An 11,185-nucleotide genomic window follows, 5' to 3' on the forward strand; every position below is an offset into this window, starting at 1 on the left:
CTGCAGTAAAAAAACAAAACAAAACAAAACAAAAAAACGTTTCGAATTGCTGACCATTGTTGCATATGGATGCTTCAACACCCAAATGAGTGCAAACATACTCATATATTGTAGATTGGGCTTTTGCAATAGTGTACTTGGGATCTGTACTATGGACCATTTACACATTCCTCATTTCACTTAAATAAAGACATTTCTTGTGATGACCTATGTATTTAGACCAACAAATCAATAAACGTACATAGAAATTTGTCCAAACGTGAACATGTAATATACAATGCAGTACGTAATGTCACATACAAAACATGTAATATGTCTTTCGAAAGCTAACATCTTCATAAGGTCTGTGGCAATGCTATGAAAAATAACCAAGTAGTTCAGGCAAAAGTACACAATACATAAAAGTAAATAAGTTGCTGCCCTAACATTTCATTCGTGTGGGCCACTATCATCTTCCCAATGATTTAACATCAACTTGATTTAAATAATCTTTTAAATAATGATTTAAGTAATCAACAAAACATGGAAATGTAATATAATGACTGGACAGTCCCCCTTACCTCGAAGATAGAACAAATTGATTGACATGTCTGAAAACTAAAAAAGGGTTTCAGAAGCAGCATGTTTCAGCTACAGTTTGGTCTCATCTGAAACAAGCTTTGTATAATGACAAAGGTGGAGCAGAGGAGAGCTGCCCTGTGCGGGTAATTTTGGCTACTCAAAAGCTTTGTTCAAAAAAAGGCTCTGGGGCTTACTTGCCACTTGGTTATACTGCAGCTACTGTATGAAAGAGAGCTGGGAGTTCTGGCCTGCAATGGACACACTTCACATATTAATCCAGATCACAATCTGGGCAAAAGATTCCAACATGGAAAAAACAGGATGTTTGCATTTGTGTGGACAACTGCCTTCACAGAGGTCATTAATAAGCAGAAAAAAAAAATTAAATACAAATATATTACGCGCATTCTTAACAATGAGGGGATGGTTTGAACGCATTGTCTTTCACCCAACATTAAACATGTCTCCTAGATATGTTCATGTATCTATCTGGGCAGAGCAGGCACTAATTTCACTTGTACAGTCCTCTTGTTGCTAGTGGTCCAAAGTAAATTAGGACTATATCCTTCAATATATCCTTCTGGTTGCATAGTCTAATACCATGCTGGCAGCTCCAAGTAAAGCAGGTTCTTCTAAGTCTGATGAGACAACCTTGATGCTTTGGGTGGAGATGAGCGCTCTTTGCGAGATGATGGACTGCACTGGGGCCTGGTAGTAAGAGGCCAAGACTCCAGACAGAATCACCAGTGAAGGGTTGACTGTGTGGAGGATGTTGATGATGCCCACACCCAGCACTGTGGAGGCTGCAAAAGAGAAGGTTCCATGGAGAAGTTAGATTTGTCTCTTATTTTGACAGCAGCATGAACTTTTTAGCTTTTGCACTGATGATAATTTTAACATTCTTCTTGACTGGTTTCTGAAGTCAACAGGTTTACATATGCGTGTGTGCGTGTGTGTGTGTGTGTGTGTGTGTGTGTGTGTGTGTGTGTGTGTGTGTGTGTGCGCGCGCTTTGCGCTCTGACCCTTGTTGAGAACTGCATCAGCTTTGGAGTTTCCCATTCTTGCTGCACTGATGAGGTGGGCAGCAGTGATTGGCTCTGAGAGCTTCATGTCCACCCCCTTCACCATCAACAGGTCCTCTATAAAACACACACCATCACCCAGGTCAGAGATATGAATGTAAATCACACATGATGCTGTGAAGGCATTTAAGACATAGAAATGGACAGGACCTTTATGTAATTTACTTGACACAACTGCAAGATTCTTCAAATTAGCATCCTTTAATTCTTCATTCTTAGTGTAGGAGCTCCTGCGTTGGACCAAAATTGACTTCACACAAGAAATTTACAGGAAAAAGCGTTAAGAGTTTATAATTTTGTCTAGCCTCTCTATTTACCTTGATTTTCCCACGGCCATATCAGAGCTGTGTTAGATATAACCGCATTCAAATGGCTCTGCACTTCGCACACGAAAGCAATCACTCACCGTCGTGCAGCCTTTTGGCCTCTTTCTGCAGTGCCATGCCGGATGCATAAGCCTCTATGCAGCCGCGGCTGCCGCACGAACACTCTGGGCCCTCCAGTGAAACCATGATGTGGCCGAGCTCTGCAGCGCAGAAGGTGCTGCCATGGACCAGCTCATTGTGATGGATAATCCCTCCTCCAATCCCTGCACACAGTCAAGATATTTACTTCCTCAGACTTTCAGTGCAATCAACCGGCCAATCTAACTTTTATAAAGAATTATGTCAATTCCTTCTTTCAAATCAGGCTATAATGATGATATCACAGTTAATGATACAGGGCTCATAGTTGTACTCACAACATATAGTGACACACATTTGACACTAGGAAATTCCGAATCTATTCCACCTTCTCGCTGGTTAAAAATAATGTTGAAAATGGAAAAATATATTTAAAAACTTGAATGATGCCCTTTTAAATGTTTTGCTGAATTCCTTCTCACCTGTTCCTGTGATGACAGTGACAAAGTTTTCCACTCCCTTGCCGTGACCAAACTTCCTCTCGGCCAACGCAGCGCAGTTGCCGTCGTTGTCGACCCAGACAGGCAGGTGCAGGGCGTCTGAGATGGGTGTCCTCAGGTCCACAGAAGACCACTCCTGGATCAGCTTCGTGGAGTGCAGGACCACTCCTTCTTGTGGATTTACACGGCCGCCCGTGGACACTCCTGAGAAGTAGATTAAAAAAGAACTCTGAGAAGGTCATGGAATGTGTCCGCCAGCATTATAGTGTTGAAGGAATGTGTGTTTTCATACCGACACCAAGTATTCGACAGTTGAGGCTCACGGCATCCCGCATGGCGTCTGTACACATCTTTAATATGACATGCATCCTGGCCTCAAAAGTCTTTGGATTGGGCTGAGTGTACTTCTTCACCATTTTCCCCTGGACAGAGTTACAAGAACATGAATTGAGAGTTACTTAAACAAACCGCAATAATTTAGGGGTTAATTCATAATTATGAGTGCAAACTGAGGCACATATTGAATTATAATTAAGACATAATCTGCGAGGATAAGGAAAGACAGCCAATTAAAAGACAGCATGTTTTTAATGTCATAGTAAAACAAATGCCTTCATGAGCAGTGGAATCTAGAATCATAATAAAAGCTTTATGATCATAAAAATGGAGAAGCAGCGATGCAGAAACAATTACACCTTTCTTTCTATCCATGCGAGGGTCTATGCAGCTTACCCTCATGCAGATGATAGCCACTCTGAGATTGGTCCCTCCGAGGTCAACGGCCAGAGCACTCTGGGTCTCCAGGATGTGATCGATGTCCTGGGAGATGGACTCTTTCACAGGAGGGAAACAGAAGGTCTTCTGAAGGGGCTCCTCCAGGTCAATAGTGTGAAGAAACTTGAGAATACGAGGCACTGCATTACCATCGCCATAAATCTTGGAGCTAGGTAAAAACAGACAAATATTTGTGTTAACATTATTGGCCCCGTTCAATAGCGGCTACAGACTTTTTTTTTGCATCATAGTATAATGTAAGAGCTGCTTTTGAAACATTCACCACCAACCACAGCAGCGTCAGTGCTTATTATACCAAAAAAAATGACCAAACGCTAAACTTCTGTGATTAAAACTATTTGGGAGACAAAACAAAATGCCAAATGTTTTGCTCTTTATAATCTACCTGAAAGCTCTGTATTTTATACACTCTAATGTCAGTGTTCAACAGGGAGAGTTCAACCAGGAAGGTAGTGCTTGATTTAATTGACAGAAATCAGTAAACCTTACTCTAAACAGTCCTGCGAATAAATCTGTGGTCTGCAGAGCAAAGAAACAACAACTACATTGTTTCAACTGAGAGAGAGAGAGAGAACCGTGTGCAACTCCGTCTTGACTACCATGTTGTCGGATTGTGTTAAAATGCAATATTGGTCATAGAAAGGGGGCTCTGTCATTTAATTAAACATAAACTAGAAAGTTGTGCTGGGAGTTTAGCTGATCAACTCCAAGTTCACATTTTAGTTGTTGTTGTAAGTAAGAATCAATAATATTGAGACCAAAGCGGATGTTTACATTAAAGAATCAATGCTTTTGGAACAAGTTAGTAAAAGTGGATCTTAACGTGAGGACCCAGAACCAGTAAGACAGACAGGAAGTGCGCAGGTCATACCAGGGGTATCTTTTTCCAAACTGTAGGTCCAGAGCGTGGTAGATCTTGTTCTGAGTGTCGGCATCTCTGACATGTAGAACGTTTTCACCTGACAGAGACACAAATGTCAGAACGCCGCTGTTAAGATAAACGAACTGATCTTGATACTTTTATAATATTTTTTTTTCCCAGCTGTCAAAATCTTCTAATATTCAGAACAATAACTTGCATCAGACGACAAAGAGCCTTTATGAAAGTCCGAGGACATTCACAGTCTTCTTCCCTGAATGGCAACATGAGAAATTCTCAAACTTTTGAACATTTTCAAACCATCATTTAATAATCAGTGTTATAAAACACATTTTGTAAAGTTTGAGCAAGCTCTATAAGCAAATGTATTAGAAACTTTTGCAGAGCTCTGCTTTTGATCAGCACGTGATCCCTTATTCGTGTTTTTTTGTTTTGTTTTAAACCTTCCACCTGCTCTGCTAGGAGATGAAATCAGGACCAAAACTTTGGCTTTAGCTGGTAATCATTTTGTTTTCTGACATACTAACCTGTTTCTCTGCCTGTTTGCCTTGTTCCCAGGTTGATGACAGGCGTGCCGAAGGCTCCGGCCTCTCGCACCCCACAGCTGCTGTTTCCGATCATGCAGCCGGCGTGCGAGACAAGCTGGATGAACTGCTCAAAGGGAATGTGCTTCACTGCCCGGAAGTTTGGGTGCTGCTCAATGCCCTTCTTTCGCATGACACGTACCATCTCCTTACTTCCTGTTTATTTGTAAAAAAAAAAAAAAAAAAAAATCAAATGTTCAACTAATTTGAAAATGACATGAAATAATTCTGATGATCCCGGTTTTATATAAAAAAAAAAAACACCAAAAAAACACTAACATATACATGAAAACAAAGCCAGAACAAAAATGTGGGAACTGAAGGGATCAATAGGTGTAACTAACCAGCATCAATGTTAGGGAAGAGGATGAGCGTCTTCTTGTTGAAGGAGAGCAGCGCCTCCAGCATCAGCCCATAGATCTTAATGGAGTGCTGGATGTCTGTCGTAACCGGGTGCTGCAAAGCCACAATATAATCATGCTCCTGCACCTCGTCACCTGCAACAAGAACAAAATAAAACGCACACATCACATACATTGACTACTGTCTTACACTACATTTCTGTCCCGTGATCGTTTCCCTGCGTACCCAGCCAGCTCTTAATGACATCCATGTAGTCCTCTCTGTGATGAGATGACAGCAGCTTATCATATGAAGGGCAGCCAGCCAGGAGGATGCGAGAATGGTCCTCACACATGGCGATGAGGTGCTGCTCTGCTATGCGTGTGCAGCAGGCGTGATAATGGGCCAGTTTACTGATGGCGTGGCGGATTGAGTCATCGATTGTACCACTAACCTGGGAAAAGGACCAATGAACAATAATTTGAAGACCAATGAAATGGATTAGAAAATGTTCAAGAATAAAGGATATGGTATGAACTAAGTGTGCTTCCCTAATTATAGTCGGTGCTCCTTTAAAAAGGCAAAGCTCAAAAAAGTTATAACAGCATACAGAGTAAACAGTAAAGCGTAGTGTGACATAAACTAAAACATGGCAAAAGAAATGTTGTCTTATAAAGGAGAAGCTGCTCAACAGAGAAAGCCCTCTGACCTCTCCTCCTTCCAGGTGAAGTATTCTTATATTCATCAGCGCTGCAGCAGTCGCCAGAGCCAGAGCGTCGAAACGGTCCCCGTGTACGACCAGGATGTCAGGCCGCAGCCTCTGCAGGACGTCGGGGAGTTTCACCAGAGCGAGCCCAACGCTCTCCACCATGGCTGCCTCGTCTTCTCCCCTCACAATGGTGTGGAGCTTAGAGCCGATGTCAAAGTCATCCTGCTCGATCATGCGAAAAGTGTTCCTGCAAAGCAGAAACAACAAAACAAAAATGAAATGAAAACAACTTGAATAGCTGCGCAAAGTGTCATAATAAATGCAGAGCTAAAGCGTACACCTGTGACAGATTACACACTGTTGTGTTAGCAGGTGCAGGTGCATTATTTTACCCGTAGTCATCGATGAGATGCGAGCCAAGCACCATAACTTCCAGTTCAAACTCTTCAGGGTGGGATTTTAACCCAAACATGATGGGGGCCAGTTTGGAGTAATCTGCTCTGTTGCATGTCGCCACACACACCCTCAACCTCTTCTTACACTTCACCAAACAAAGGTGTGAACACCACATGCAAAACAGACAAAACACACAGAACATTAGTTCATTTCAATTTAGTATGAAAAGTCAGTCCGCTCCCCACGGGTATGTTTAGTTTTCACCACTCGATATAAACTATTACATTAAGATATTCAAAAATGTTTCCCATCTCCAAACACCTCGGTACTTTAATTGTAGCGTAAGGCTTCATGTGTGCAGTATATGTCTGCTTCTCAATACACTCTCAATGTTCCTATGGAGCCAAACACACAAAGTCTCACCTGATTCTGTTCTTCCATCTTTTTCCTCTCAATCTTTTCTCTGCTCCTTTGCATTCTCAGAAAGTACAGCTCCTAGAACACAAAAAGCAAAAGAGAGAGACTGTGATTCCAGTAAAGTGTTTGTTAAGCATAATATTATCTATTATTACGATATAATTCGACCCACAGGTCATACTCACTTGTGCCTTCCAAATATTCAGAGGCTGAAGCATGAAAACACAATTTATTTGACGTAAAGAACACATGCTAACACATTTGTTTCTTCCAGAGGCGGGAGGCATGCTGTATGTAGGACATTGCTTTGCATGGCAAGGTAAAGATCACACACACCTGGTTACATGACAGGAGGAGACCGCTCGGGGAGAAGGATATATTACTAATCTTTAAAAAAAAAAAAAAAAGATAAAAAAAAAAAATAAAAAAAAAAAAAAAATTATTGTGGTGTTTCGCCAAGATGGCGAACATTGCTAAAAAACGTGCCGGTCAGCAATAGACAAAATATTTTTTCATTTGCAGAAGAAATGCCATCAAATGAGCCAAGCGCATATAAAGATGCAGTGGAAGTGGAATAAAAGCAGTGGTATGCTGCCACTTGTCACTCTGACATCACTCTGTCAGCTCTGCTTCCACTTTCACGGGCTCATAGGGAATAATCAAAACAGGCAGTATACACTCTCGAAAGCAAAGCGTTCAACATGCAGAAAAGGCTTCAAATGACACGCAGATTTATTTGCAAAAACTGTGGCCTTGATTGTTCTCCTTCAGGCATTTTACTTTTTTTGTCCCAACATTTGTCACGAAGGTTTCGAAAGGGGTGGCTCAGAACACAATAAGCGCAGCTTCTAACAACTATGTTACTGGTCCAACAGGCACCTTCCCATAAATGGGTGCACCGGATCAGCTCAACAGCAGCAAAGATAAAAAAAAAAAAAAGGACATTGTGATGTCCACAAGAAATGCCAACAGAATGAATCGCGGGTAAATCTCGGGCACCTGAAAATGAAACCGCCTGTTGGCGCCAACCCATTCAATTTGAACTTGCATACCATATTAAACCATGGTACACTATCCCCATATTATCCCGATTAATCGAAACTCCTGAGAGTCAGACGCCACTTACTGACTTCACTTAAACAGGAACAATGAAAAAGCATTTGAGATGACATCACTAAGGAGTCCAACAAGAATCTTTGCTATGACTATTCCAATATAGCTTTCAGCTGTCAATTGACATTTTAGACACCCACAGTACTCACATCAACCATTTCTCTTGTGGAATCAATTAAGTCTATCTATCCATTCATCTAGATGTGCTTTTCTCACTGTAATATTTTAGTATTTAATCTGTGAAACGGGCCTATTGCTGCTCTTCTCTTTAACTTTCAACAGTCTGTTAAGGCAGATGCCACAGTCTCATCCAACAGAGCTCAAGTACTGAATTTCTCTGTAAATGATGGCTCATTTTAATCAAGAATCCTTTTTTTAAAATTTTATTTAACAAATATATGCTCCCATCTGCTGCCAGGAAGCCATCATGACATCTGCACTTTATCAACTAAGCATTTGAAGTCCAGCTTGATCATCCTGTTAAGTCTGTCTGTAGATGGAATAGAAAAAAAAAAGATTGCTAGTCAAGACAGGAATTTGTCGGATGGTTCGCAAGTCTGACCCTTCACTTGGTCTCAGTTGCATCAGGAAGAACTGGTACAGCCTGTTTATGAGGATCAGCGAAACACCGAACAATATCATTTTCAAAATGGATGCAGCGATGTGTTTATGTTGAAGCAAATGAGGTACCACATAACTTATATTTTAATATTTAAATAAATGCTGTGGGGGCAGGGATGCATGCTGAAAGGCAGAGATGACACAGCACGAGAGACAGACAGAGATACCAAACGTAAAGAATAAAAGGGACATAATGACATAAAGTGGGAAAGAAAGCAAGGATTAGAAAATGATGACCAAAAAAATGAAAGGATGATGAAAGTGAAAAAAGGCCATCTGACTCACGTGAGGGTTTATGGCGAAAGAACCCGGATGCTTTTCCATCCCACACCTCTGTGGTATTGTGGCCAAAATCACCCTGTGCTCGTTTTCAAGTCCTCTATATTTTTGTCTTTATGCTAGCCGCGTTAAGCTATAGAGAGCATGCAGGAGCCAGCAAACAGCACAAGGAGAAAGAGGAGAAAGGGAGAGCGAGAGGGGAGAGGGAGAGAGGTACGTGCCATGGACATAGCGCTGGGGGAGGGGCTGAGTGAGGTCTGGGTTGGGCTGATTTGGATTGAATCTCATGATTGGCTAAAAGGATGGAAGAAAGAAGAATGCGCCACTGTTCTAGACAAACCATCAAATAATGTAGGAACTGCCAAAACCATCAAAAGGATGGTTTTAGCAGTTCCTACATTATTTTATAATTTTTCCCAAACATATGGGGCATGGATGAATTAAAAATTAATCCCGAGGCTAAATGTGTGTTAATCTAAAGATAGCAAACAACATACATTAATCGGCTTAATGGATTTTTATTTTTTTTGCACTCTAATAATTACATCATTGAATTGAAGGGATCTTTTATTGAGGCCCTCGGCTTGTTGAAACCGTTTTAGAAGATGTGGCTTATACCAATGTTAATAAATGATTATAGAACATATATTTTTTTATGGCCTAAATGTGTGGCTGTGACTTTAAGTTTTGGTTATCGTAACAGCTACAATCAGTCTCTATTCAGGTCAGAGTCACAGTTCAACTGTTGTCTTTACTTTACTAAATGACTGCAACGCTTGCATGCCTTTACCTTATCGTTCACAACGACGACCATAAATCGTCTGCTTTGAAAATACATATTTGTGGTGGGAGTTCACATTAAAACAAAGCCATAAAAAAGATTGATCCTCTCGCAGCCTGCCACGTCTGCTTCACGTCAATATTCATTGACTCACTAGAGCTCTCTGTTTATTTAAGAAGTTCAGGGACCTACAGGATTTTGCTATCCTATTATATATATACAAAAAAAAAGAAAAAAAAAAAGAAGAAAAGAAAAAGGGCGGCACGGTGGTGCAGTGGTTAGCACTGTCACCTCACAGCAAAAAAGGTTCCGGGTTCGAATCCGGTCCTGGGCCTTTCTGTGCGGAGTTTGCATGTTCTCCCTGTGCTTGCATGGGTTCTCTCCGGGTTCTCCGGCTTCCTCCCATCATCCAAAAACATGCACCTCAGGTCAGGTTACCTGGCGCCAGGCTAGTGGCAGCCTGCTGCAGCAGCTCCCCCCCGAGAGCCCCCCTGCTGTAGCGAAGAAATTTCCCCTCGGGGATTAATAAAGTGTATAAAATTAAAATTAAAAATGAAAAAAATCCTCAATCTGACAAGAGTTCAAGGGAACTCCCACAAAGTATTTTATTCCAGGTTGGTAAATAAAACAAATAAGATCAAAAGATAAATTATATCAATTTTACAGTTGTTAAATTAAGACTGTCAATTTAGATATCAACTAAATAGAAAGCCAAACTGAAAATCAAGACAGTCACAGTAATTGAAATTACAGCAAAAATAGGCCGCAAAGTTTCTGCATGTAACTGCAGTCCTACAAGAGCGTTTGTATTTTGTTTCTTTCAGGGCGGGCAGCCCACCATCCCAAGACAATGGTCGGGGAAACTCTGACAATGCAGGACAGTGCAAACATTTTTTTGTCATGCAATGCAGACTGCTGATCTGCACCATTCTGCAAGAAGACAACTAACCCAAATATTGTGCCACAGTCAAAGAATAAGAGCAACATCTTCAGCTATAAGAACAGGTAAATAAAATAAATAAAATCTGGATAAATAAAAACTAGTCATCAAACATCTATGTTACTTTTTGTGTCTAAAGCTTTTACAAAACTGAACTAAATAAATTATTTCCATTAATTGAATAGTTTATCAACAGAAAACCACTTGCAATAATTTTTACAATGAATTGTTAAGTCATTATCCAAGGAAGAAAGTTGAGTATTAGTTTGTTCCACTCCTCAGTTGTAAGGAATTTATGCTTTTCTTTCACTTACATCAGAGTAAATGTAAATAAAGCTATAGTGTTTTGTAATATTGGTCAGACAACACGCGAGAGAATGATAACCCACAATCTGTCAAAAGGTGATGGATGGTGACCTTTGACCTGACCTGTCAAGTGATTTATGACCCTTAATCTCCACCCATTTTATGACAGTAATTCACCACATAACGTTACTTAATTTGGCACAGAGTTGTTAAAGAACCCCCCCTAACAAAAGACACATATGGGGCAAGGCAGACAGGAGCTGATGACTGAACAGGTTGCAACACCAAACACAAGTTAAAGAAGTTACACGAGACTAAACCTACCACACAGTTTGATTTCAATTGTCACGGGGTTGTTGAAGAACCTGATGAGCACACTGACTGCAGTTTTGTCACTTGTGATAAGGAGCAGGTGAGGCAGAGGTGCGACTCAGACTTGGCCCACGTTAGACAAATAATCAAGAGTCTGACAAAG

General features: G+C 40.9%; 1 protein-coding gene across 3 annotated transcripts; it reads right to left on the reverse strand.

Annotated features, from left to right (window-relative positions):
• Positions 1 to 923: 923 nt before the first annotated feature.
• gne (glucosamine (UDP-N-acetyl)-2-epimerase/N-acetylmannosamine kinase) lies at positions 924 to 8,884 on the reverse strand. Of its 3 annotated transcripts, XM_069688746.1 has the most exons (15): positions 8,690 to 8,884; positions 6,856 to 6,879; positions 6,677 to 6,748; positions 6,250 to 6,398; positions 5,858 to 6,104; positions 5,395 to 5,602; positions 5,151 to 5,303; positions 4,750 to 4,962; positions 4,214 to 4,301; positions 3,280 to 3,490; positions 2,840 to 2,969; positions 2,530 to 2,751; positions 2,050 to 2,232; positions 1,584 to 1,700; positions 924 to 1,364 (listed from the first exon to the last, which is right to left on the reverse strand). In XM_069688746.1, exons 1-15 carry the CDS (start codon positions 8,726 to 8,728, stop codon positions 1,129 to 1,131), a joined length of 2,292 nt encoding a protein of 763 aa, XP_069544847.1. In that variant the 5' UTR covers positions 8,729 to 8,884; the 3' UTR covers positions 924 to 1,128. The 3 variants fall into 3 exon arrangements, with proteins under 3 accessions (XP_069544847.1, XP_069544849.1, XP_069544850.1); XM_069688748.1 differs by lacking the exon at positions 6,856 to 6,879; XM_069688749.1 differs by lacking the exons at positions 6,677 to 6,748; positions 6,856 to 6,879.
• Between the last annotated feature and the right edge of the window lie 2,301 nt (positions 8,885 to 11,185).

Source organism: Brachyistius frenatus, unplaced genomic scaffold, assembly GCF_029030835.1.
Source record: "Brachyistius frenatus isolate BFR_SWC_R1_liver_20210118 unplaced genomic scaffold, ASM2903083v1 Contig_707, whole genome shotgun sequence".
NCBI lineage: Eukaryota > Metazoa > Chordata > Actinopteri > Embiotocidae > Brachyistius > Brachyistius frenatus.

Bases quoted from the DNA above. Each gene is read 5' to 3' on its own strand.
- gne (XM_069688746.1), bottom strand. From the start codon at position 8,728: ATGGAAAAGCATCCGGGTTCTTTCGCCATAAACCCTCAC. The intron at 2,752-2,839 runs GTATGAAAACAC...TCTACTTCTCAG, and splicing joins CTGTCGAATACTTGGTGTCG to GAGTGTCCACGGGCGGCCGT. The intron at 2,233-2,529 runs GTGAGAAGGAAT...GACTGTGTGCAG, and splicing joins CACTGTCATCACAGGAACAG to GGATTGGAGGAGGGATTATC.